Source organism: Corvus hawaiiensis, chromosome 13 (genome assembly GCF_020740725.1).
Source record: "Corvus hawaiiensis isolate bCorHaw1 chromosome 13, bCorHaw1.pri.cur, whole genome shotgun sequence".
Classification (NCBI taxonomy): domain Eukaryota; kingdom Metazoa; phylum Chordata; class Aves; order Passeriformes; family Corvidae; genus Corvus; species Corvus hawaiiensis.
The window spans coordinates 2677027-2703900 of NC_063225.1; the positions used below are offsets into that span (position 1 = coordinate 2677027).

General features: G+C 39.5%; 1 protein-coding gene across 1 annotated transcript in view; it reads left to right on the forward strand.

Moving 5' to 3' along the window:
- The window catches only part of GALK2 (galactokinase 2), a 46986-nt gene extending 23155 nt beyond the window's left edge, over positions 1–23831 (forward strand). The window contains exons 6-10 of the mRNA XM_048318036.1: positions 1056–1154; positions 3861–4013; positions 8858–9068; positions 16333–16534; positions 23354–23831. Of these exons, the coding sequence (XP_048173993.1) occupies positions 1056–1154; positions 3861–4013; positions 8858–9068; positions 16333–16534; positions 23354–23561 (873 nt within the window). The 3' untranslated portion in view covers positions 23562–23831. The remainder of the gene's footprint in view (positions 1–1055; positions 1155–3860; positions 4014–8857; positions 9069–16332; positions 16535–23353) is intronic.
- The last annotated feature ends 3043 nt before the right edge of the window (positions 23832–26874 follow it).

The window sequence follows — 26874 nt, forward strand, 5'->3', positions numbered from 1 at the left end:
GCAGGCACCCTGCACATACCTCTCTCAGCATTGTGATTTACTGCCTCTATCTGCTGCCTTTTACAGCTGTGTGCTGGCTAATGTCCCTGTCTCGTTGGTTAGCTTGTTTCAGCCCCATAATGCTACATCCTTAGTGTGGAATCTGAATCTGACTTTGCCACCAGACTGGAAAACAGCCTGTGGCTTTTCTAAAGTTCTTTTCCCATCTTCCCTCTGGTTACCTTGTGCTTAGAAAAACAAACTGGTAGGGGTCGTAACAGGTGGACACAAATACTTTCCTTTTGACCCACTTCTTTTTGACTAGTCTGTGTTCTTTGACCATTTTCCGAGGCTTCTCTTGTGTTTTGTTTTGACTTGGCCTGATAGCTGAAAGTTTTACTGTTAGTTATTATTTTTGACAGTTATGACAGTGATATTCCACCCTCCCATAGTATCCTCTGACCTGCAGGTATTAGAATGCACAAAGATATGCCTAAAATGTCACAAAGGAATGCACATCACATATAGTTATGAATTAGTTCAGATAAACAGAGTACAGTATATCAAGGAGAAATGACAAGCATCACTGACTTGAATATCTACAGTGAGAAACAGTTTTGGAGTAATTTCTGATTATGGAGTTGGTACATTAAAACAATACGGAGTAATAACTTGCCATTTTTCACTAAGCTACTGAGATTCACATGTAGATGGATTGAACTAATTAAATCAACAAAATATTGGCTATTGGGATGGAAGGGTTTGAAGTTCACAAGGAAGGTGGGAGGACACTAAACAACAGTTAAGTGTCTTAACAAGAATACTCTGGAAAGCATTTGGCTATGGCGGGTCCTCTCGAGGCTGAGTAGTTGGTTCTTTTTTGCTTCAGAACAAAAGGGAAAAGGGGCCACGTGGCGTCTTGGTTGATGCCAGCTTACACTGTTTGATGTGTAAGAGATAATGGTTTCAGAACTCTTGTCATTATTTCTTTTTTTTCACCACTAATTCATATGTAAACAGAATGAAATTACCATTCTTAACCATGGCTGAAGGTTCACATATTAATATTTTTCCAGGTGGAACTCGCAGAAATTTGCACAAAGAGCGAACGTTACATTGGCACAGAAGGTGGAGGAATGGACCAGTCAATCTCTTTTTTGGCAGAGGAAGGAACTGTATGTGGATCTTTGTAATCTAAACTAACAATGTAATGTTAATTTATGCAAGCAAAAAATGCCTTCATTGGTATCTAGCAGAAAAACAAGACAAGAAACTGGAACTCCTTAGTAAGCAGTATAAGCACCATTAGTACACAACAAATGAATCAGGAATTAAATTTATGAACTTGGGTACAATCGAGTAGGAGAAGTTTGAATGAATAAGATGAGGAAAATTAGAAATAGCAAGGAGGAAGGAAAAGATGTGGGAAAAGATGTACTCTAGAAGAGCACCAGGTTCCACTATTTGACTAATTCATGCTGAACTTAGAATGTTTCCCATATAATGAAAGCTGAATGGTCGGCATGCCTTGTATTCAGTGCAAATGGGATAATTATTACAAAAATGCTTTCTTGAAACTTCTTATAACCAAACAGTTCTAGGAAGTTTTGCCAGGTTCAGTTACAAAGACAATGGAGACTTTTTTTTTCACCAGTTTTGCTAATTCCAGACAATTCTGTGGCTGGATTTTGATGTAGAAGGCATTTAGCAGTCTTAAACGTGGTGACAGAAGGTGAACTAGCTGTGATAAACAGGACCTGCCAAGTTACGCATGAGTGCTTGCAGTGGAATTTACAGTGAGGTTCATCCACTGTCCCAGAAGGTGCACAGGACTACAACTGTTCAAACCTCAGACCTGTCAAAATACTTTTATTGGAATTAATGTAGTGTTGCATGACAACCTTTACTTTCCTTATAATTGTGGCATTATATCTCTACAGCTTTTGTTCCTTTTCGATGAGCTTACTCAGACAAAAACTATTTCTTAGAATTACACCAAACATTTAATGCCATCATGAGACACATGTATTTGCAATTTCACATCATTTGTACCTACTCTACACCTTTCCTTCATGTTTATACTGTTAGTAGTAAAAACACAGCTACATGAATAAGGAAAAAAGGAAGCAGCATATTTTCCTGCCATACACAGAGATGATCATGTAAGTGGAAGCCTTTCTGATATATAGCTGTGGTAACCAAAAAGACAAAGAAAATATTGAAAAAGATGAGAAAAGAAATTGTGAACAAACCAGAAAATACCCGTGCTTCAGTGTACTTGCAGCTGAATGCAGCTCTAGCCTCCCACCTCAAAAAGACAAGAAAAGTACAGTACAGGACACTGAGGTTTATAAAAGCTATTTTTTTTATATGAGCATTGACTGAATAATTTAAAACTTTTCAGCTTGGAAAACAAGCTTTGAGGGCGATACTTTGAAGCTTTATAAATTCCCTAAAGGAGTAAAGAGAAGGTAAATGGAGAATTCAATCTTTTTCATAACTGAAGAACTAATAGAAACACAATGACATTAGCAAGCAGCTTGTAAAAAACAAACAAGGATGTTTGGGTTTTTTTCCAAGACATTCATTGTTAAATTGAGAAATACCGTACATTGTGGAAGGCAGAAGTTTTAAAAGGACTCAAAAAAGACCTTTTTGGATACACTAATAGAGTATTAACCTATATGTGGCTATTCAACATATAGTCAGATGTTTCTTCCAGTGTAAGTATAACCATTGTGATCTTTGCTTATGGGAATCTGGAAAAATATACCCCAAGAAAAGATTACTTTGTACATGTTCTATTTTTATATTCCCCCTAAATAGCCATTTATGGCTACTGTCAGAGTCAGGACACTAGACCAGCTTAGTGGTACGTTCTAGTCTAATGTAGCAGATCTTAAAGGGTATATTTAAATGTAAGCAAGTCTGTCTGTCTTGATAGTAATTCTGTGATGGGGTCCAGAATCTCAATGGCAGGGAGTAACACACATGCTGTACATAATGTACAAGGAGATTTGTCATTGTTTATTTAGCACTCTAGCTGCTCAAGGAACTCTCTGGGGGTGAACAATGCCAAAACCAGTAAGACGTCCCTGCTTGCAGTGTTACAGTCTATTCTAAGAAGCCAAAGCAGGGCACATGATTTACAACTTATCCCAGTGAAAAACCAGATGTGAATTTAATCTTTTGATTACATTACATCCTGAATTATTTAATTAATGGATGCCTAACTTATTCCATGTAAAGGTCACAAATGCTGGGAACATCATACACAGCTTGTGTAAGCATGCGTGAGGCAAGGCAGTCTCTTATGTCAGAAAGGAGGAAGCAGCAACTACATCCTTATATATAGTTTTATTTAGTTTCTTTGTTTGATTGTACCATGATCACTGTCTCAAATGAGTCCTAAAATGTTGGTACTATACTGTACCTCAGTGAATCTTGCTGTACTGCAAAACCAGAAGACTGAGGGGGAGATGGACATTGATGAAGGGGCAGGGAATGCGAAGCTCCTTTTTTCTAGTGGCATACACATTAGCTTCAGCCAGGCCTGGTACTTCTCTGCAGATCAAAGTGAAACTGTTGTCTTAAACAGGCAAGAAAAATAGGTTGGGTGGAGTTCTGTGAAATGCTGAAAAAACCCAAAGACTTAATGGAAACATTTTAAAATCCAGCTACAGGGAAAGGTTTGAAATGTATGTGTAACTTGACCAATGAGGTTAAACCTCTTTTCTTGCTGTTTCATGTCAGTTTTCCTTCCTGAACTGTCCCTGGATTTTCAAGAGAAAAAACATGCAAATTTGCATTTGATTTATAGAACTAAGTGCACTGTTAGCTAGTAGTAAATTAAAACTAACCATTCATTTTTCTTTCAATAGGCCAAGTTGATAGAGTTCAGTCCACTGAGGGCAACTGATGTTAGACTTCCAAGTGGAGCAACGTTTGTTATTGCTAACAGTTGTGTTGAAATGAATAAAGCAGCAACTTCTCATTACAATATTAGGGTAATGGAGTGTCGGCTGGCTACAAAGGTAACACATGGCTTATGTCAAACTCTAATGAAACCTTCATCTAAATATGTGCTTTCTTCCACTTCTGACCAACTGTGTCTTTAACACCTGGCTAGGTGCTACTCTTTGTATAATTTTTCTTTCCAGAACCAGACACTTCCATCTGCAGGAGCAGAACTCCTGCTGAGCTTAATGGAACTGAAAGGACTGTGTCCTTATATAGAAGATTATATAGAAGATTGAGTTCTATTAAATTTGTTTTGGATTATATTTTGTTAGAGGAAATAAGTCTATTTTTCAGAAAAAGAATATTCCCAGTTAATACGATAGACTGTTTCTAATTAAAGCTGAATAATGACAAATAATGGAAAGCAACCAGCATGGCCACATGTTTATATGTATATATGGCAATAGATGTGTATTTTCTAGGATTTAGAGAACATCCAAGCTAGTAGTTGGAGGCCTGGAAGTAATATTAGAAATGCTGAATAGCAGCATGTATGTCAGTGTAAAGTTTAAGAACAGGCTTGAGTCAAACCCCAACATTTAGGTTGTACTGCCAGTTTACAGCTTGAAATTATCTCTGAAACGTATGGAAATTGAACAGGGGAAATCTAAGTTCTGCTTTAATTCTGGATTTTGTATGTTCAGGAATATGTAGAGGTAGGGTTTGATTTGAGTTTTTATGGGAAGACAGTACATTTTTCTTTGATAAGAGTAAATGATGAGCAAGCATAAAGATTCACTGCATTTATACCCAACATAGGGCGCTGTGTGAAAGAACAGAATGTGGGTCACAAAGTCTAGAAGAAAGCTTTGAAAAATGCAGCGTGGAACTTCTTGCCACAGAACATTTGATCAATATGCAAAAGTACTTTGAACATCCGTTGGCGTCATGATTCTATAAAAAATAATTTCTTACAAGTTTTAGTTGGTGCCAAAAAAGTAGTTGAAGAGATGGTCAGACACTGACAAACTGTATTATAAAATAATTTGCTGAGATATTTTTTGAGGAGGGAAGCTAAACTTTGGATTACTTTTAAAATGTGCTTTAAAAGTATAAAAGTATAAAAGAAATAGTTGCATTTCAGTTGTGTATAAGACATGGTAAAACAAATAGCACCAATGACCACAGTTAAAGCTGTTGTCACTGATGTTAATAAGAAGATTCTTTAGCCATTAAGAAAAGGAAGATAAGAACCAGTCTATTTGTTAGTTCTGTTATAACTGATAAATCTATAATTTGGGATTGATAATTGACAGAATACGTATTTTTAAGGAAGGGCTTCTTTTGGAAATTCTTTTTTTTTTGCATAAGGAATAGAGAGCCTTCACAGATAATCTGTTCTAAAAGTCACTGTACAACGAGTGCATTAAGCTGTGAGAGCTTTTGAAGTTACTGTTCCATACACCAGACTCTGTGAATTGAATCACAGTTTTCTAAATGACTTTAAATTATTAGTCCTGTGCAGTAAACTGAAGAGGTAGTAAGGAAACATCTTTTTTTTTACATTCCTGTTAGCTATGATGCAATCTCTAAAAATGTACTTTTAGCAGATGCTTGATTGTAAGGAGACTAACAACATACACCTGTCTGTTTTTACACATATGCTACCCAGATGGAAAGCTGCACACACTATAAAAATACATTTAGGAAGAGGTCACAGTGGGGTGAAGGAGGGCAGGTATGTAAGTGGAAACAGGGAAGTCTTTTAAGCACCATTAAGCTAATGGAACTATGAACTAACATGCTGGGCCTTGCAATAGTGCTTTAAAAGAAATTCTCATTGTAAGTGCCTTAGGATAGGCTTTTCCCCCCTCTTCTGCTTTAGGTAATTCTAGAATTTCATACTGCTTGCAGAAATCTCTGTCGGTAAAGATGCCAACACAACTTATTCCTGCTGGCATTAGTGTAGAACATTTTGGTATCAGTCTGTCCTACGGCAAGTGAGCTCTTGATCACCCTGGCAAATTATCTTTCTTAGATTCTGTTCCTTTCCCTTCCCTCTAGACAGTCATTGTTTTGCTTTTTTCTTTCCCTTTCTCTGTTGTAGCAGCCTCTGAGTGCTCTCCTGTGCTCCATTACAATGTGTTCAGACGCTTGCGTTCTGCAGAGCACTCGCACTTCCGAAGGGAGTGGAGTTGTCCCTCATCGTTCCGAGCTCTGACCTGCTCACCGTGCTCCCCCTGCTTCAGCATCAGTGTCGTGTGGGGCCAGCAGTGTCTGCAGCTGCAGAGCCATGAGCAGCTCATGGGCACAGATGCTCAGATGGCTTTATAGAAATGTAGTGTGCAAGGAAGTGATGCTGCTGTACAAGTATTCCTGGATGCACTCCTAGTCAGACTTTCTTTTATTTATATTTGTCCCATCATTTACCAAGTACGTTTTCCTCTCAGTTATTTACAGTTCTCCAGTGTGCCTATGTTGAACAATAAAGAAGAATAAAGCCCACAGATTCTATATCCTGGCAGTTAAGAGCCAGCTGCTCGATGTCCACATATTTAATCCATCTAGTCAGAGATCATCAAGGAAATACCCAACTGTGGGAGCAGTATTGGGATTACTTTTTGTACATTAAAGAGATGGGATTTTTTTCCCCGTTTCTGTCCCATGTCCATTACAATTTGAGCTGCTGCAGCTAGACTGTTTTCAAAAACCATTTCTGTTTGCCCATAATATTTTTCCCAGTGCTGTTAGAATCAAAACTTTGCTATAAGCAGGATAGACCTTTCCAGCAAAGCCATGCCCACTGGCCCAACGGGGTCAGTTTCCATTTGACCTGTAAAACCCCAGTGTCATCAGCTTGCCTGAAATACAGCATCTCCCTTGAAGTACAGAAATGGGAACAGATGTGACAATGCATGTGGCATATTTCTGCAGGGGATTATTTATTAAAAAAGGAAGTACAAAAATTTTTGTTGCCTTATAGAATATTGTTGTTTTTAAATTCTGTTTAACTTCTCATAATAAAGTAAAGGGGATGCTGAATATTGGGATTAAAGCATGAGAAAAATAATTTCCATTCATTTAGCACCTTGAAACAGATCAAAAGCATGTCATAAACATGCACCAACATACAACATATTTAAGTAAAACGAAGCAGTAAGTTTTATTCTAACTTATCAGTAAGTAAGCTAAAATACAATTACATAAAGGCTGTGGAGTTTTAGGTACTCATAGTCTTTGAAAAGGAGGCCAGAAGTGACTCAACCAGTATTTTACAAAAAAAATTCTCTCACCCTGATTTCTGCATTATGCACTAAACAGTTCTGCTTCTTTCTCTACCACTGAACATATAAAATTGTGTTTGAATGACAGCAGAGTTATGTGATTAGGATTTTGTTTGTTTTGCTCTGCTGAGCCTCACATAAATCCCAGCAAGTCACTAGATGGCACCAAAAGTAGTTAATTTTTAGATACTGCAATAAAGCAAAACTGGAAGAGCCCCTGCAAAAGCACTGTTGGAGGAGAGTGAGAATCCACACCAGATAGCTGGGCAGCAGATCTGCTTAAATTTCATCCTGTAACTTTGCACAAAGCAAGGCAAATACTTTTCAGACACGTATGCAAATCCCATGACTTTTTTAACCCAGGAAATTAAATGGCTTTGCTGAATCAAGACATAAATGATTTCAAACCAATCTCCATCAAACCCAGTGCTTATTAAAAAGAATGAAACACCCTGGGTGAAATCTTGGCCCTTTTAATGAGAGGTTTGAATGCTGATTTGTATAGATAAATGATTTCATTCCCTGGTCTTGCTGCACTGGTTTGAAACTCTTTCCAAACATACAGCTTGATTTAGAAGTTTTGAACTCACTTGAAATGGTGCAGCACTGGAGATACACCACATGCCTATGAACACAGTACAGTGACACTGGTGTGTACCTGCTAACCTTTGTTTTACTTTGTAATCTGTTGAAATTACAGTTGGTATGTCAATGACCACTGACTATTCTTCTATAATTCATGACATCAAAATATATCACCTTATGAGGAAAGCTGCTTTACCACTTTCATTAGACACATGGGAGCATCAACATATTGCAGCCTTCCAGAAAAAAGCCTGTTGGACATCCTGCCTTTCAGGATTCTGGTGTGTTGAAGTAACTTGTCAAAACATCACAAAGATACACAAAGCATGGTACCATTGCCAGGAGAGGGCAAAGCAGGTCCACCTATAACTAATGAATATCACAGCAGCCATATGGGAATAGAATAGATTCTGATCAACATCGTAACATTCCTGTAAAGGCTCAAAAGTTCCTTTAAATTGGTTGTAAAAAGAAGGTACTTAAAATTTACTTAAAACTCCAGAGATTGAGAAAGGTTACAGTTATTCTCCCCACAAATCTTATGATCATATTTTTAAGGCTATTACAAGAAAAGATTTTAATGACAGCCTCAGATGTTCACCAGAAAATTCCAGGAGCATATTGGAAATGTCAAACTGAAATGGTAGAACAAATACTAATAGTATGGAAATAGATTTTTTTAAGGACTTTTAGTGTTACAACATCATAGCACTTGTATAAACAGTTGTCCAGATGGGATTGTAAAAGTCTAGTAAGTGCTTGAAGTAACAAAGTCTGTGGAAGAGGATAAATCACTAACTTGATACCACACAAATAATGCCAGTAGGGCTTTTACAGACAGTATCTGATTTGAGGGAAGACTATGTGTCATTCACAGACCTTTATAATAAATATAATTGTTGACTGCTCTGTACTGATAGAAAGTAGGTTCTGATGGTTCCCAATTAAGAAGTGAAAAGAGAAAATGGGCCTTAAAGATACTTATGGACAACTAATAGTTTTAAACAGAAAAGAACAATATTTTCTATTTTCTTTTTTTTTAATTTTAGCTTCTCTCAAAGTCAAAAGGCTTGGAGTGGAAAAAAATGTTGAGACTCCACGATGTGCAAACCAAGCTAGGAGTTAGCCTAGAGGAAATGCTGACCATTGTCGAGGAGGTATTACATCCTGAGCCTTACAGTGCAGAGGAAATTTGTAAATGCCTGGGAATTACCCTGGAGGAGCTCCGCTCTCAGATCCTTAGTCAAAACATGCAAGATGGTGAGCATATATGAAATGGGGGGGTTTACTGTACAATGTTTGTGTTATATAAAAAGTTTATGTATTAATAAGTAGTGCAAGTGGAAGTCTTGCCAGAATACTTGGCTAAATCTTGGTTGGGAAGTGAAAGAATTGGTAACAGCATCAATTGGTATTTTCATTTTAACTTTTGACTTAAAATAGAGCAAACTTTGATTTTGATTGAACTGTTTCCAAAATCATGGAAATAGCAGATCACTTAACTGGTGTTCAAGACTAGCATAGATGAGCCTGTGTTTCTGTTTTTAACTGATAAATACATGATCACTTCCTAAAAAAGGCACTGGGCAGCAAGTCTTGATCTCTCCTGAGAAAGTTTCTGTCACTGTCAATATTTCTTTTTTTTTTTTAGGAAGATGTTGGTGGAGATGAACAATTCACTATCTAAAGTATTTCCCATGTATTATTGTTTAGGATTATACCGTGTAGTCATGAGCATTGTCACGTGTATCCTGGATGCATATAGTAGGGTTGCTAATAATACCAAATAGAGAATTTATGAAATAATTTGTTTGCTTTCATAACAGGTTTCCAATTGAGATCAGAATTTCTGTAAGAACTACATAGAATCCTTCTTCCTTCTTTCCATTCTGTAGCCTTAATACCTGTATTCTTTTGGAGCCAAGTTACATCCTTGCCAGTCCTTCCCAAGACTGCTTTCAGGAATGTATACATTCTATGTGTATAGATCTGTAATGTATCTATCTATACTGACACTTACTTAAATATTCCGTCCATCTGGAGTGATTGTAAATTTTATATATTGACCAAGGAGCAGGTCCTGAATCTTTAACCTGTTTTGCATCCCAGTGGTATCAGGCAGTATGAGACGCTCTTATTGTCTAACGACACTACCAGAGGATACCAGGATGGAATAAGATATCTCAAGCCAGCTCCTATCTCCATAGAAAGAGTTTTGATAACTTTGTACTGTCTGTACATGAGGAATATATGAACCATGTACCTGCACTCTGCAGCATTTTCATGGGAAACTGCAGGGTTGTAAATCTCTTACATTGTCCCTGTACTTCCCCCTTCATGAAGCAAAGCAAGACTATTAACTTACAGATGTTTACACTCCTTATACTTGGTTTATAAAACAAAATTCTACAGTTCTGCAGAACTGAGTTGTTTATACAGGTTATCTTGATTTTTTTTCCAAAAAGAAATCTAGATGAAAAATTTAGACATAAAAGCTATAGAAGAAACCCAAAGGAAATTTTATACTGTAGCTCTGAATACCATTTGCAGATGTTTGCTGAACAGAATCTCTTAAACTTGCATGACCGTGATTTCATTTGATAAGACCAATTAAAAAGGATTATGCTGAAAGCCTCTTTGCATGTACAATATAAAATTAAATAACAGATTTCTGTAAAACTTATGCAGAAGAAACAAGACAGACACAGAAAGAATCTGAATCTGCTGGTTTTGTTACACACTATGCAAATTACGCGTTTTGTTGGCTTTGGAACACCAGGGGCTGTTTGAAGAAAACATTTTTCTTACTTCCCCTCTACTTTCCCAGTCTATTTTAATGACAATGCCTGGCTTCTTCATGTGAGAGAGAGAAAACATACTGTCAAATAAGTAACCTCTGCAGAGAATTTCAGAGCCTCATTGAATTTCTTTGTTCAACATGAAGAACAAACCACAACATTTAGGGGATCTTTTCATGCCCAGGGATCATTACAAATATTATTTTGTACTGGCATTGTGTCTCATGGTTAAGGACCTAAAAGTGCTCTGTACATACTGGTTTAGCCCTAAGTCTAGCTTCCCCTCCTCTACTCCTCCAGTGACTGTACTGTATACTTACATGAAGTTTTATCAGTGTGTAAGGATGACCAGATAAAAACTCCAAATCTCAAAGGAACATGGTATGGACTGGCTTTGGTCAAGTCCCAGGCCAGGTCTGGAAGCACACAGCCACTCTGCATCCCTTTTACAGGCGATTACTCAAGGATTTCTGCAGTTCCCCACTGCACAGTCCATTCGTTCCCCACGTTTGGAGAAGTACAGATGGTTTATAAAGCCTCTCTAAACTTCTTGCAGTTGTTCCTTGGCCAACTCAAAATCCTGAGTTTAAAGCTCCCTTGCAAATGTTTACACACGGATTGCACTTGTGGCTTCTGAACATCTCTAGAAAAATAATATTTATTACTTTCTAAGATGCATTGTGCCATAATTTTGGCTTGGACTCGAGTGCTTCACAGAACATGTAGTGTGTGGTGATTGTGGGACATTAAGTATTTATAAGCTTCACCACAAAAGGATATTCTCCTGTAAAACATGTATTCCTTTAACCATGAAATGTTTTTTCTTCTTAAATGAGGTATTTTTTAAACCCATTTTTCCTTTTCATGTATAAAATTTTAATCTAATTCTGAAATTTAAACCTGAAAATGAAGTCACTATGGGACAAGCAGGCATCCATTTGCTGTGTGGATTTGGCTGTTTAACTCCTGTTTGTCCCCTGGAAAGAGAATTGTAAATCTGTGCTGCGAATCCACGAGTGGTGCTTGAACAGCCGCTCATGGGCGTTGATGGTGATCTCAGTGCAGGAGCAGCTTCCACACTCCCTGCACTGTAGGTGTAGGTGTAGGCAGGTGTGGGTGAGGGGGGTCTTGGGTGTTTTGTCAGGCGGCTCTGGGGTACAAAAAGCTCTCTCTGTGCATCAGTAGATGCCCTGTGTGACCAGAAGTTACACCTCCAAACCGATAGACCTGAGAGCACTTTCCAGTTCAAGGGTCCAGGTTCCTAGTTCAGCCTCACCCTGATCCATGTCATGGAGAAATTTTGGGACATACCAAACAAACAGACATGTGGCTGCTCCAGGCAGATCCCATACCTGGAGGATGGAGGCTTTTGGGGTGTGCCACAGGTAGGCACAGACACTGAAGAGTCTAGGTTAGTTGCAAAAGCCTTGTTAAAGCCATCATTCCTCTGGAGGAAAAATCACTTTAAACCAGTAGTTATCACAATCTCAAAACAGGTGTCTGCTAAATGTGTCACCGAATCCAGCGGTGACTCGTCCCCTGGTTTACTTTCAGAGCCAGATTGCAAACAGTTACTTGAGCAGTCCCAGGAGAGTAACTGTTCCCCACTTCAAGTAAGGGGTTCACAATCTGGCTCAAATTAAAGCCATCTGGCAGCATTTTCTTATATACATTATGAGCCAGAAACCTTCAACCTCATCATGTTCAATCAGCAGGATGCCTAACAGAGAAGGGCACTATTCCACGTGGGTAATGGTGCTAGAAACTGTCCCCTACACGATTGCGCGTCCGTGAGCTTTTCCGGTTGTAAATTTCTAACAGTCCCATCAGCCATGTGCAGCTCATTAATCTACAGTGAAATGTATCTTTAGAAGCTGCCAAAGCAACTAGAAAAAAATATATAGCCTGGAGAGGTTGGTGTTTAGCTAAAGGTCAGATAGAATTGTGCAGGAAGCCTCTAAAGAAAGGAATCTGCTGAAGTTGAAGTTGTAAGAAATAATATGAGTTGCTGAGAAGCCACAACGTTTACTTATACAGGAAAAAAAAATATCCTTTAAATGGACTGGACAGGTTTGCACAATTTTTGTAAAGCTAAAATTAAAAATATGACCATACAGTTGAAAATCCACAGTAAACGTTTCTGTTATATTTAGTTAACCCACAATTATTTGGGAGTAATAGCCCAGATTTTTGTTTGTTTAGAGATTTTATATGGATTTTGGACAAGCTTTCATTAACATTAATCTGCTGGGTCACAGCAACTTGGAAGGTTCTTGCAGGTTCTTGCTGCAGTGCAATCTATTAGTGCCCTGGAAAGTGGCACCATTCTTTCAAGGGCATTTAGTGGTTTGTAAGTGGTTTGAATGTACCAGTTCATGGGTGACCTAACAGAAATCCTCTGCAGGAGCAAAGCTCAGAGAACTCAGAAGTAAGTTGAAGTGGGAGAAACCAGGCCTTTATTATAGTTTAGTGGATTAGGAAAGTATATTTACATTTTCAGTCGAATTAATTACCTAATTCCATACATTATAGTAGATTTAAGGATCCACAGATTTAAGAATCTGGCATTGGTTCCCTAAACCCTGCTTTTTATGCTCTCCTTTGAGCACCACAGAGGGTGAGACCATGTAACCCAGCTCTGTGCAGCCCTGCAAGGGTTTCTTTGAGGGCTTTATCTTTTCCTCTTTCAGAGCACTCCAGCCTTGGCTCAGATATAAACTAATCAGGTGTGGACCCTCTGGTTTTGTTTCTTTTAACTGTGACAGAGCATGGCTTAGGAAATTGGCAGAGCCAATATACAAGCTGTGATGTAGCAAACAGATTCCAATATAGATGTAACTTTTGGAAATATCATCTGTATTCTATCTTCAGTTAGGTGGAGAGGGTTTGTTTGGACTACCCATCCAAACAGAAGAGATACAAGAAGGTTTCTGTATTATCAGAGGCTGTGTTTTGTGTTGAAAGCTGAAAATATATGAATCATTCCATTATTTTAGAATAAGACTTAAGAGAGTACCAAGCTGTTTGCTGCCCTGAAGATAATTTTGCCTGAGAAGAAAAGCAAGCTGTAACAAAAATTGTTAAACACAAACATAATTTTTTGGAAATAAAATGCTGCCCATAACAGACCAATAGCTAATGTCAGGATCCCAACCTTTAACCGATACTAATTTGGTAAAGGTCCCCAAAGGAGCCAGCAGATAGCACACAGCCACTGTCTGCTGCCTGCCAGGAGCCTGCTCCCAGTGAGAGGAGGCTGGAGCAAGGTAGCAAATTCCCCCTCCACCGAGAGGCTCTCCTGGGAGCCAGCACTGCCCAGGACACAGCTCAGGGCCCCTGGCTGGCAGCCAGAGCCGAGCACCCATTCTGGGTGCCAATTCCTACCATGGCGAGCACAACACAGCCCCAGAGGTTTGAAGGTAATCTGGCCAGTAGAGCATTGCTCTACCAAAGGGTGGTCTCCGAATCAATCACAGCCTTTGGCAAGTCTGTGGCCCGACAATTGAAACCAGACATGTTTTCAGTTCATTCTTTGGGTTACTACTGTTCGATGGTGATTTACAAGAGAGGGTGAGCTATGGCAATCTCTCACGCAACTTTAGATATTCCCTAAACGAATGCACATTTAGAAATCTCCTTGCTCTCAAACAATGCTTCATAAGAAAAGAATATTTAAAGAGAAACCATCCTTAAAAACAGGCCAAGCTGCCTTTCTTCAGCATTCAAAAGTACTGAGGCACCACTTTGCAAAACACAGTGAAACTAACTCCAGCAGCAACAAAATCAGAAACCAAAATATGCTCTTCCTGTGTGATATTCTCAAGTCCATGTTTCTGGGGGGCACCCAATTTTCTCATTTCTGTCCTAGTTTGAAATGCTTTCAGAAGGCCTGTTCACAAGACAAACAGCACAGGGTTTCTCAGTAGCAGGCTGTATTGAATTACAAAATAAATAGGAGCAGAAGCAGTATCAGCAGTAGCAGAACATTGCTATGTTAAATGTTTCTGTCTCATTTTAGACTACTTGTGTCTCAGCACTATTTTCAGCATCTACAGTTGTGAAATACTCTGGAGAAATAAAAAGGCATTATAGAGGTGCTGATGAAGTTTTAGTCTGTAAGGGTTGCTGTCTGGAGTGTACAATATGAGAGACTTCATACTGGACCTAATTTTATTTCCAGTCTTTCAAGGAAGATGTCTACATATATTTGCAAATGTAGATTGCTGAAAGTGTCAGAAGAGGCTCCAGAACTTGGCAGTCTCCATAGAACAGCCAAGTAGGAACCCTGTGGGTCTGGGTCAGACAGCAAGTTCTATTTTAAATACAGGGCTGATCTTGCTTCTCCTTTTACCTCTGAGTGTTTTATCAGCCATTTTAGAAAGCAAGAGAGATCAGGAGTTGAATAGAGAGAGAAACCTCACTCTAAAGGAGAATTTACACGCAGAAAGAAGATGAAGTGCTCTAACTAGGCTTTGCTGTGCTAAAATAAGGAAATGTAGTGCAGTAGGTGCTCCATATAGAGGTTAAAGTCCATTAATATTTACCACCCAAAGAGCTCAAGCAAGCCAATTTAGTCATAAATTAAATTATGTCAGGCATGCTTCTGGTGAACAATACTTCCTAAATAGTAGCCATGGTATTAAAGCAAACAGAACTATATTGGGAGAGGAAAACAATAAACTACAGCACAAGCTTGGGAACAGCAGTTCAAGTCTCAGATATTAGTTGCAAACCAAACCTTCCTGTAAATATGGGTGGCTTGTGGAGTCTTTAACCACAGCCATCTCCTTCCTTTTTATGCCCCATTATTCAGGCTTGATGGAGGTCTCTACCCTGATGGCCACACAGGTTTGGGCACCCCCCGACCATTCCCAGGGGAATTGATTTTTTATGGCACAATAGAAAAAGTTTAGCCAAAATCTTTGCACTAGTGTGTGATCTTAGTAGGTCAGTACTAATCAGTACCTGTCTGGGCTTGGCATCTCTTCACATCCACACAGGCAGCACTAATGCTTTGGCAAGTAACCTATACCAAAAATAACCCCTGAAAACCAAAGTGAAAGCACCTGTTCTCTTCCCTGTACCTTTATTCCAGTATTATTTACAGTCACAGTGAGCCTGCATTGTTGAGAAAAGAAAAAAAAAAAAAAAAAAAGAAAAACCTGGGTGGTGTTTTTTGTGGTTTGGTGGTTGGTTTTTTTTCAAGCAAAGGTCCATCTGCACAGTTCCATAATTGATGCAGATTTGGCCTGGAGCAGCCACGCACAAGGCCCTGGGCTAGCAGCTGCTGGCTGACAGCTGCCTGCAGGGCACTGGGGACCCTCCAGGTGTTCTTCTGCCTCTGTTCTGCTGCTATTGAAAACCTGGAAGCTTTAGATTAATGCCCTAATGCTGTTGCTGCCAACCCTTGCGCTTCTGCCTTGCTCCTGCAAAGTCAGAGGAGAAACCAAGCCCGTTCAGCGGCACAGAAAATAAACACAGCATGTGCATGAAGTTGTCAAAATGAAAAAAGATGTGTACATTGCATTTTGATAAACTCTAAACGTTATTTTTTATTAGGGCTTTTAAAGAAGATGTAGGTGAGCTTTTGCAGAAGACTTCTAGAGAGTTTAGACTTTTTTAGAGAGTTCTCATATAAAGGATGAATTGCTAAAAAGCCACAATTCTGTTATGGTTTTGTATGTTCTTTTTGTAATGAATAGTAATGCAGCTTTCTTTTTGTGTAGTTTCCACCTTTAAGTTACACCAGCGTGCAAAGCACGTGTACAGTGAGGCTGCCAGAGTGCTGGAATTCAAGAAGATTTGCAGTGAAGCACCTGCCAATGCACTCCAGCTGCTGGGAGAATTAATGAAGCAGAGCCATATCAGCTGCAGGGAGATGTATGAGTGCAGCTGTCCTGAACTGGACCGGCTGGTCGACATCTGCCTGTAAGTTCTGACCACAAGGAAGAATAACCGTCTGTGGAAAATACGGTTCGAATTGAGGAGAAAATATGACATCCTTGGCTATTGCAATCTTAAAATGAAAGTATTCTTGTCTCTTATTACAAAATTAATCTCCTGCAGGGACATTACATGGTCAATTGTTTCCCTGCTGACATCTGTAATACTTTCAGATGAAAGCTACGGTTTATGGCTTTATTACAGATTTTGCTTTTGGACTGACTCATCGTCACAAGTGTTACGTGAGACTGTTGGCTACTCTTTTGTAACTTGTAGAAGAAGTCAAAAGTGGTTTTCTTAAAACGTCATGTTACTTGTTCTATTTGAACTGTTACTTTTTCTGTACCTTTTATAATTATAGCATCATAGAACAATTTGGATTGGAAGGGACCTTAAACATCGTCGCATTCCAACTCCCCTGCCATGGGGCACCTTGCACCAGGCCAGGTTTCTCAGAGCCCCATCCAGCCTGGTCTTGGACAATTCCAGGGATGGGGCATCCACAGTTTCTCTGGGCAACCTGTGCCAGTGCCTCGTGGCTCTTATAGGAAAGAATTTCTTTCCAATATCTAATCTAAATCTACCTTTTTCATGTTTTTTTAACTATTTCAGTACTGCTGCCACAGGAGTTCCAGGGCATAAGCAAGCTGTTTTACTGTCTTAGGTTGTCTTGCAATTATAATGAAATGTAGTCAAGTGCTATTTGCATTTTTTCAACTAAAAACTAAGTTGTCCAGAGTATCAGATAGGTTGGACAGCATTTCACCATTTCAAAAATGAGTGTGTTAACTGTTACAGGGGCTGACACTCTGCTTCTCTCTGTGCTGTCTGAGCTTTCCACGTACAATTAAGTCTCCATCTCTGCCCTAGCAGTATTCTTTCTGCTGGGACTCCTTCCTAACTCATTTTGGTCACGAGGAAACAATCTCAATTCCAAAGCGCATTCCCTGAGTGCCATTTTGTCCCTTCTCTTCTCCCACACACAGGTTGTTATGGTATCAGGCTGTTGTTTCCATGACTCAGCTACAGGGGACAATGAGATCTGGTACAATCATGTGTTAATACACAAAGTAAAAACAAGCACATCGTGCATAGCATTTCATCCCTACCACGGGGTCAGCATGAAACAATGTACACATTTCAGTCCTTAACTTCTGTTTTTCTGGTACATTTAATCGTGGGACAGACATCTTATGCTGACTTTGAACTAAATTCAGTGCCTCTAGAAGGAATTCAGTGGTTGGTGATCATTTTAACAGTGGCTGGGGGAAAAAAACAGTTGCCCACCTGGGCTGTCCCATCTCTACTCCATCCCTGCCTCTGCCCCAGCCACCCTGTCCCACCTGCTTCCCACAGTCCCATAACGGCTCCTGATGATGCCACCTTCCTGATTCTGCCCCTAATTGTTCCTGCTTCTCTTTGGAGAAGGGTGTGCTTAGTTTGGGGGAACTCTGCCCTAAGCCAGAGCATTACTGCCCTGCCAGAAGGGAAATGGAAGGTGACACAAGTGTTTGCAGGCCTGAGGTCAAGAAATGTTTCACTGTCTTGTAGAAGCAAATATCTCTTACATCTTTTCAGTCTTGAAGAAAATAAATTGTTTCAATTTGAAGCCAAAAAAAATTAAATAATTAATACCTTACCACCTTTATCAGCTTTTTTTAAAATTAACTGAGAAATAAGTCTGGCTTAGAATGAAAATACGAATTTTACGAGCATGCAATTTACCATATGCCTTTTTACTTCTGCACTCATGGATTTTTTAAGTTGCAGTACCCATTTATGAGGTTTGTAAATCAACAGAGTACAAACCAGATGATTATTTAGGTGAGTCTGATTTCTTTTGCAGACAAGATGGAATGGCCTTCGAGGCAGAAAGCTACAAACTTAAAAACTGAGCAGAAGACTTCTGGACATTGACAGATTATTTTGCATATGGGATACACGTGCTGTTTTGTGCTAAAACACAAAGCAGCCTGATAGCTACTGGACAGACTGATAGCAGTTGAGCAGAAAAAGTTTTGATTCTTCTCTTAGGAGCCAATCCAGGGTGTAGCTCACGGGCTGTGTTCAGTTTATTGTATCACACAGTGATCACATCATACAATAAGCTGTGACAGTCACTCAGCAGGGCAGTTCCACCAGAGTTATCCCAGCTGCTCAAAGGGAGCCACTGATCTGTGTGTGAGAAGGGAGAACTATCTCCAGGGGCAGCTGAAGACAGAAACTGAGCTCTACTGAATTGTCAAAAATCTTAGGCAACGAAGCCTTGATCTGGTGCAAGGCATCAGCACTGCCCATTCTGAGACACCACTGACAGGGCAAGAGCCTTAAAACTTAACATCTGCATTGCTTTTAGGTACAGTAACTGCCTGGAGCTGATGCCTCCATCAGTGGCATCCAGTGACTGCACTTGGCAGACCTGAGGAGCCCATTCTGACAGGGCCTGTTCTCAGAAAAGCTGGGAGGAAAGCGTCCTGCCCTGTGCAGGGAAAAACAAGCAAGTACAAACTGGCCAGATCTGCTCTGCAGCGTGGAGTTACCTGTGCCACGTTCCAGTAAACCAGCAAGGATGGCAGCCACAGCCTCTGGCAGTGGAAGCTCAGCACAGGCATGGAAATTGTGTTCCCTATTTGTGCTGAGCTCTGTGCTTCCATGGTGATGCAGCTCCAGCCGGCTCAGGCAGGGGGACACTGGCTGCCAGGCAGGAGCACAGCCACAGCACCAAAAGGAAAGCAGCCGTTAGGATTTTTCTAAATTAAATTAAAACTCGTCAGAGTATTTCAGTTCCAGGGAGCGAAATACAAATAGTAAAGGAAAAAAGTGGTGTGTGTGCCCACATTACATCAGATTTCTGATTCACCAGCAGAAGAGCCCACAGAATATGATGGGCAGAGCTAAGTACCACAGTGGAGTGTCATTCACGTGAAATGATTTCACGTTAATATATTAAAATTATTTAATCTGGTTTTTTTAAATTGTATTCTTTGTAGAGAAGTAAATTGTTCATTATTCTTTACAGTCTTGTCCCATTGAGAGTATTTCCTAAGAAATGCATCTTTTTGCTCTAGAAGTTTAGTATTAAATCTTTTTCTGATTCAGTAATTAGATTTCTAAAAGTGCATTGCTATTCTGGATGAATGCAGCTTAAGCCAGCATCTAATTCTGGGAAAAAAAGTCATAACTTTTCTCAAGTTGTACATTAAAAAACCTAAAGGACATAAAATCACTAGTCACTCTAGGAAGACTTGGCTGATGTGATTAGAGAAATGGCTGGGAACTACATAAATTACATTCTTTACTTACGATGATATACAGCTGCCCTGTAACTTTCAAAAGACTTTCCAAAAATACATTCCACAGAATTGCCTGAGTCCATTGCTGCTCTCTCCTTACAAGGTTTAAACTGTGAAGAATAATCTGCATATCCAGATGTTTTCTGTTTTGCCTAGATCTTTATGTTTTACTGTATAACCTCTGCCAAGAAAGAAAGGGATCCATACTTGCTGTGGTTTGTAGTGCTGAAAACTGTAACCACGAGTTGGTCAGTTGTTTTTTTTCATTTTGCAAAGACCGAAGACTTGTACTTTCTGTAACCTACCTCATGTAGTTAGTTGCTGGTTTACCTGTTGGTCTTTTAAAGCAGGTAACACAGCAGACTTACTAAGCAATTTAGGGACAAAAAATTGGATGTGAGCTCCTGAGTAAGTTACGTACTGTTGAAAATCTCTGTCCTTAGTGTTGCACATAACTCACGTTCACTCTCTCATTCTCCATCTTTTGGTGCTATAAATCCTGGTAACCTTTGTGCTCCCAGCCATGCCTTTTACATGGCAGACAGCTGAATCCTCTCTGACCACTTTTAAAAGATAGAGATTATACATTATGTGCAGGTGCATTATGGTAGCCAGGACGATTCTGCATTTTGTCAAGACTCTTACCATTACCACTGGTGATTTTCTTAAAGCTGCAAAGCCTGCAATCATGGCATAATTTGAAATTTCAACAAAGCCAGAAAGGCTTAAAGATGCTATTCAAATGCAAACTACTACAAACCAGACTAAGTACAATCCCCCCATTTATATATTAAAATATTACCATGTTAATGCCACGCTTTCTGAAAAACCACTTCATAACTTTAAGTATTTCAAGTTAACAATATTGTTCGGGTTTTTTTCACCTCTTAACACCACAATTGTTTTTAAAATGGACTACTGTCATGTCTTGCCTACTGTCTCCATATACCAAACTATGAGATTTCTATTTTTACTCCTTTCCTTTATTCTTTTATTCTTCTTTCCTTTGCTGCAGTACTCATATTTTTACTCTCATTTATGCCCCCAAAGCTAATTCTCTTTGTATCCAATGAAGACTGGAACAAGATACATAAAGGCTTCCAGAAGCAAAGGCCAGAACCTGAGACTGGGGGTTGAGTGCCCCCAGCCCCAGACTCCAGCCACGTTCTCTCTCCTCCTTGTGTGCTCCATCTCTCCCTGCATTCCATGTCCTGGCACTGCAGCCCAGCCCAGCAACACACAGGGCCTTTCCCACACATGAAACCCACAGCTCCCACTGCGTGGGTGAGCTCCCCATCCACAAGATTGTCTGCTCAGACTCCTCTTCAAAAACCCATCTAGATGCCAGTGCACAAGAAGAGTGTCTGGTCAGGAATCCCACTTTACCAGAGGGGTCCAGCTTAGTATTGAACTGATTAAGACTTCAATGAGACAATTTCAGACCTGTTCCAAAGACAACTGCCTTGTGTTTGACCTAGATGCCTCCCAGGCACCACATCTCCTGCAGACACAGAATTAGGTGCTCACTCCAGAATCTGTGTAATATTAGGTACCCAGTTTTCAGATGGTGCAGCACTGCCCATCAGGTTCCTCAGCAGTAAGCCCCAAGTGGCTGCTATCACCACATTTGACACTGTTAAGCCACAGTATTTTGAAACACAGTGACTTCAGCTCTGCAACAGGCATATTTTCTGTCTACTTTATGCTTTATTTCAACTAAGTATTTGAAAATGACTCAGTAAAAATGAGGCATGAGCATGACCACAGAGAATTATGAAATCAATAAAAGGTTTAGAACAATTCTGAAGGGATTTCAGTTGCCTACCAAAATAAAAGCCAGACACCATCTGAAATACTAAGTTCTAACTGAAGTAACAGAACAAATGAGTACAGACAGTTGATTTACCAGACTCTGAAAAGTGGATTGGGCCTTATAAAGTCAATGGGAATTTCCTTATTGATTGCAACTGCGACTGGATTGGATCCTGCTCATTTTAGGAGGTTGCTCCATGGACTAGAAACTACCAAAATTGCATCAGAGAATGAGTGGCTTACAGGAATAACAAGAAGTAAAATAAAACACCAACAGGAAACACAGAATGAACATAAAATCGAGTCAATATGAAGGGTGGCACCACACAGACACACTGAAGAAAGTGTTTCTGTTCAAGAAGAGATGTGTGTTTAGAATCAAACACATATGCAAGTACTTGCTTGAAATATGACCTAAACCTCTACTAACCCAGCACTACACCAGATTCATTTAGCATAAAATGCACACATGAAAAATTACAACAGCCCACTCAGAATGAGCTGTCATTTTCCAGTGCTATCACATGATGTTGTCTCTCCCTCTAACATATTCTAGGGCTGGTGAATCTCTCTGCACATGGCTACTGGAAACACATCGAAATATTTGTTTGTAAATCAGACTAGATCTCCCACGAGAATAAGATTTCAGATGAGTTTTCTAAATCTGACTGGTTCTGTTCTCATTAGGTTAGAAAAGCCCCAAAGTAACTTATTACATGGTGTTTCCCTACTTTTTCTGAGTCGCAGTAAAGATCAGGAACACAGGTAAGCAACCTATTGAAAATAATTCTAAATTCTGATGAGAAGGCATCTGAGTCTTGCAATGGAACAGCATGGGATTTGCTCTAGGACATTTCCAGCAGGCCAGTATCGTGAGGCTGGGAATGGTTTATATTTTGGATGTCATTTATTTGTCATTGTTCTTTCTGTTCACACTCCTCATTAAGAGCATTTTTTTCTTTTGGGACTACATTCTTACTTTACCTCTACTGCTGTCAGTCTTAAGTTCGTAAGGTTCCTCTAAAGAGAGATACCCAACTCTGTCCATTCAGCATAAACAGTAGTTTATGTGAGTTTATTTATACAGAGTGCAGTGACTCTATGACTTTTTGAGAGTCTCTGAACTCTCCTTTTCTTGACTGGCACGCTCGGCAGTCCTGCAGAAGCCTGTGAATCTTCAGCATGGTTTAGATCTGTCCTGGAAGAATAGAGCTATTTGTCTTTGCCACATGAGAAAATGGCTTGCATGACTACATCCTGTGCAATTAGTTTATGAACCCTCTTTTGTTATTTTTGTCATGTATTTCTGTTTTCACTTCTGATGTCTTATGAATGTTGCTAACACAATTCCTTTCTTCTCCCGCTTTCTTCATCTCAGCTGCGCTGTGATCCTAAAAACAGCTGATGTTGAAGCATTACAAAACAGGGGGACTTTTGGAACTGACAGAAATGACTATATTGCAGTTTAAAGCGTCAGCACTTTTCTTTGGTCCAAAAGGGTAACTGCAAATTGCTGTAGTGTTACATACAAGCAAGTATACAAAGCAACAAGTATACAAGTATACAAGCAACCTCAGAAAAATCAGATGACATGGGAATACTCAAAACACATCTGAGTTTTCCATATGAATTTTATATAAGACAAAGTACCCCTTTTTGGTTTATTTTACATGACTTTTTCCCTGTTATTTTGTTTTAGGCAATTTGGGGCCATCGGGTCACGTCTGACTGGAGCTGGATGGGGTGGCTGCACTGTGTCAATGGTGCCTACTGACAAGCTGAACACTTTCCTAAAAAATGTAAAAAAAGCTTATTACCAAACGGATGGCCAAAGGTTAGCAGTGGAGAATAACAGTCTGTTTGCTACCAAACCTGGGAGAGGAGCTTTGGTTTTTGTTGAGGCCTAAAGAACGTAAAAATTTTAAAGAAACTATGTAGAGCATGTAGAACTGGCAGTACTTCCCATGCCACAGTAAATGAATGCTTTTTCTGGTTTGTATAGTAATGAGCGGGTGCTATTATCAAAATATATTTCTGAAGAAGCAATTAAAAGAAAACTCTTTGATTATAAAAGTCCTTTTTTTCCCATATCAAATATATCTTTCAGTATAAATATTGAATTACTAAAGGCTATCAATGGGGAAAACTGAAATTGAAATAAAGATGATACTTTGTTACAGTGTCTCTCTCTTCTTTTCCCTTTACTGTCATAAAATAGAGACCAGGTGTGCAATGAGCTGCCTCAGTGGAGGGAGGGGACCTTGCAGTGTTTGCAGGGCTGTTCAGTGCTTTTTCTCTTCAGGTCCTGGACATTGTTTTGTTTGGAGTGTTCTGTAAAAAGGAAGATTAAACTGAAGCATTCAAAAAATTGGAAGGACTTTGCTAAACATTTGAAGTTTTATACTGTCCACAAGCAGGATAATTACTGTTGTAAGTAATGATAATATTGGAGGAGCACCTGCAGGCCAAGTGAAGCATTAGGAATACATGTTAAGTACGACAGCTTTTCTCCTAGCAGTATTTCTTAGGTATCTTTGTGCAAGATGACTTGGTATGAAAGTTTCAACAAATAGGAATGCAGTTCATGAGCTGCATGATGTGACAGCCTAAGTGAATGAGCACATCATGAAGCAAAGTTGGATTTTGAGTTACTCAAACACCATACTCTGATGCTTGAGCCCCAGCTGTCCCAGCTTCTGCATTGTAGAACATTTGTGTTTTATGCAAAACTATTACAAAGGACTAAATATGATGCACTAACCATGTAAAAAAAAACAATTAAAACTTATAAGGAATAATTAATGAGAGAATTTACTCAGTGGTACTAAGCAAAAGTAAGTTCTAGGTAGGACCAAGGGAAAACGTCATTGATGTTACTGACAAATTCTGACCTTGCCCCCACTTTCTGCTCCTGCCACCTCCTGTAACTGCTCTGCCAGCACAGACCCACAATTCATAACCTGCCTCCTCAGCAGGGGAAATGATTGTGATTGCAGAAGGGATCCTGTACATCAGGATCCCCCAAAGATGTCTTAACCCTGCTCCCGAGGGGAAAGTCAGGCTCCTGTGGCCTCTCTCTTGCACAAACTTCCACTTCTCTGCTCTCTCCAAAAAAACCAAAGAGATTTGGTCGTGTCACAGCCCTTGCAGCCATAAAAGACACAGCAAGAGTTGGCCCTGGGCACATTTTTGTGATGCTAAGTACAAGTTAATGTCCAGAAGTCTGCATCAAATTAGAGATCTCTCAGATTTTCTGTACATTACCCATGCTAATTCAGGCCAAACCCAAATTCTCAGAGGCTCCTAATTCTGTGAGAGGACTCTGCCAAATCTGAGCACAGCAGATGAACAACAGCCAATGCAAACTACCAGATCTTTTCAGGAACCTCAGAGGGGAATGTCATGGCATTAATATCAGTAGAGAAGATTTCTTATTTCTGACAACCAGGAAAAGTGGAACAGACTGCTTTGGTCAAGTAAATCAAAAGGATGGGGTCTGGGCACAAGGAGGGGGGACAAAAAGATGATTTTTAGGGAGGACAGTTAAAAGGATGCATGTGAGAAGGGAAAAGCAAAGGACAGGGGAAACAGTTCTGAACAATAGGCAGAATTATAGAAATCTTAAACAGTCCCTATTGCCATCCTTGAAAATTGAGTATCTTGTAACCCATTTGTAAGGTACAGTAGATATACTATGCCTTCAAATATACCTGTAAATATAGGACTCCAAAAAGTAAAAACCAAGTAAGGATCTTCAAGAATGTCTAAGATAACCATAGAGATTTTAAAGAAAATAATACCGTTGCTTTGTTACCAACTGCCTAATGAAATACAATCCTGAGCTTACTCCAGTGAGTTCCTATTATCCTGTCATAAAAATGGAGCAGAACAGAGTTCATACCAGTCCTTTTATTAAGATATTTGCATTGAACTTTAGTTCACCTGGATTCATGGAAGCACTAATCAGTGTATGAGCAGAATAAAAATATATTAGGGGTTTTTTTTTCTTCTTTTTAAGTTGAGCATGACACACAAAGTCAGAGAATCTTCCCCAAAACATGCAGGCTGCAGTACATTTCAAAATTTTTCTGTCACTGAATCTTATAAATTATATTCTCATAAAAAAAGAAAAGGAAAACAGGAAACTGGCAGAGTATGAAAGAATAAAACCAAAAGTTCTAAACTTCTGATAAATCTCTTTCCCAGTAAAATTTAGACATAATTTTCATTGAAAAACCTACAGAATTCGAACTATTTACATAAAAAGGGCACTCAAGCATTTTTATTTACTGACTGCATATAGGGAGTAAATGTTTCTTTTTTAACAAACAAACAAAACAGTGCTTGGGGGGTTTTTTTTGTTTGCTTTTTAAACCTTTAAAGACCTGTTTCTATGTAATAGCAAAACTCCCCAATGATCAGAGCATGAGAATGATAAGCAGCAAGGATATTAGTAGTACATCTAATATACCAGCAAGAAGATTTTGATTTTGATGAAAATTCTGAAGTCTAAAGCAGCAGCTCATGAGCATATTGCCTACGCAAGAATTTCCAGGTCTATAGTTTTAGAAGCTTTTCCTGACTACCTTTTAAAAATCTCTTCTCTAGCTAGAGTAACACTAATTGGTGAATCAGATCATAGAATTGTTTAGGTTGGAAAAGACCTCTAAGACCATCAAATCCAACCACTGAGCCAGCACTAAGTCCACCACGGCCCGGGTCCCCAAGTGCCACATCTACACATCTTTTAAACCCCTCCAGGGATGGCGACTCCACCACTGCCCTGGGCAGCTCTTCCAGTGCTTGGCAATCCTTTCCATGAATAATTTTTTCTGAATATCCAGTCTAAACCTCCTCTGGTGAAACTGGTGATAAACTATGGAAAGCTGCTCAGTGAGCACTTCCACCAGGTCCCTCGGTTCGCTTGGGTGGATCCATCCAGCCCCAGAGTCTTGTGAGTGTTGAAGTCGAGTGGCAGTGAAGTCACTGACCAGCTCTCTTTGGATTACAGGTGCTTCATTCTGCTCCCTGTCCCTCTCCTTCAGCTCAGGGGGTTTGGTACCCAGAGAACAACTGCTCTTACTATTAATGCCTTCTCTGACTCAGTCTAAGTACCTCAGGCATTTCCTTGTCCTTTGTCACTGTTTCCCGCTGCACTCAATAAAGGTTAGCACGAGCTATGATTATCCATGGAGTGTAATTTTATCTTAAGGCCTGACT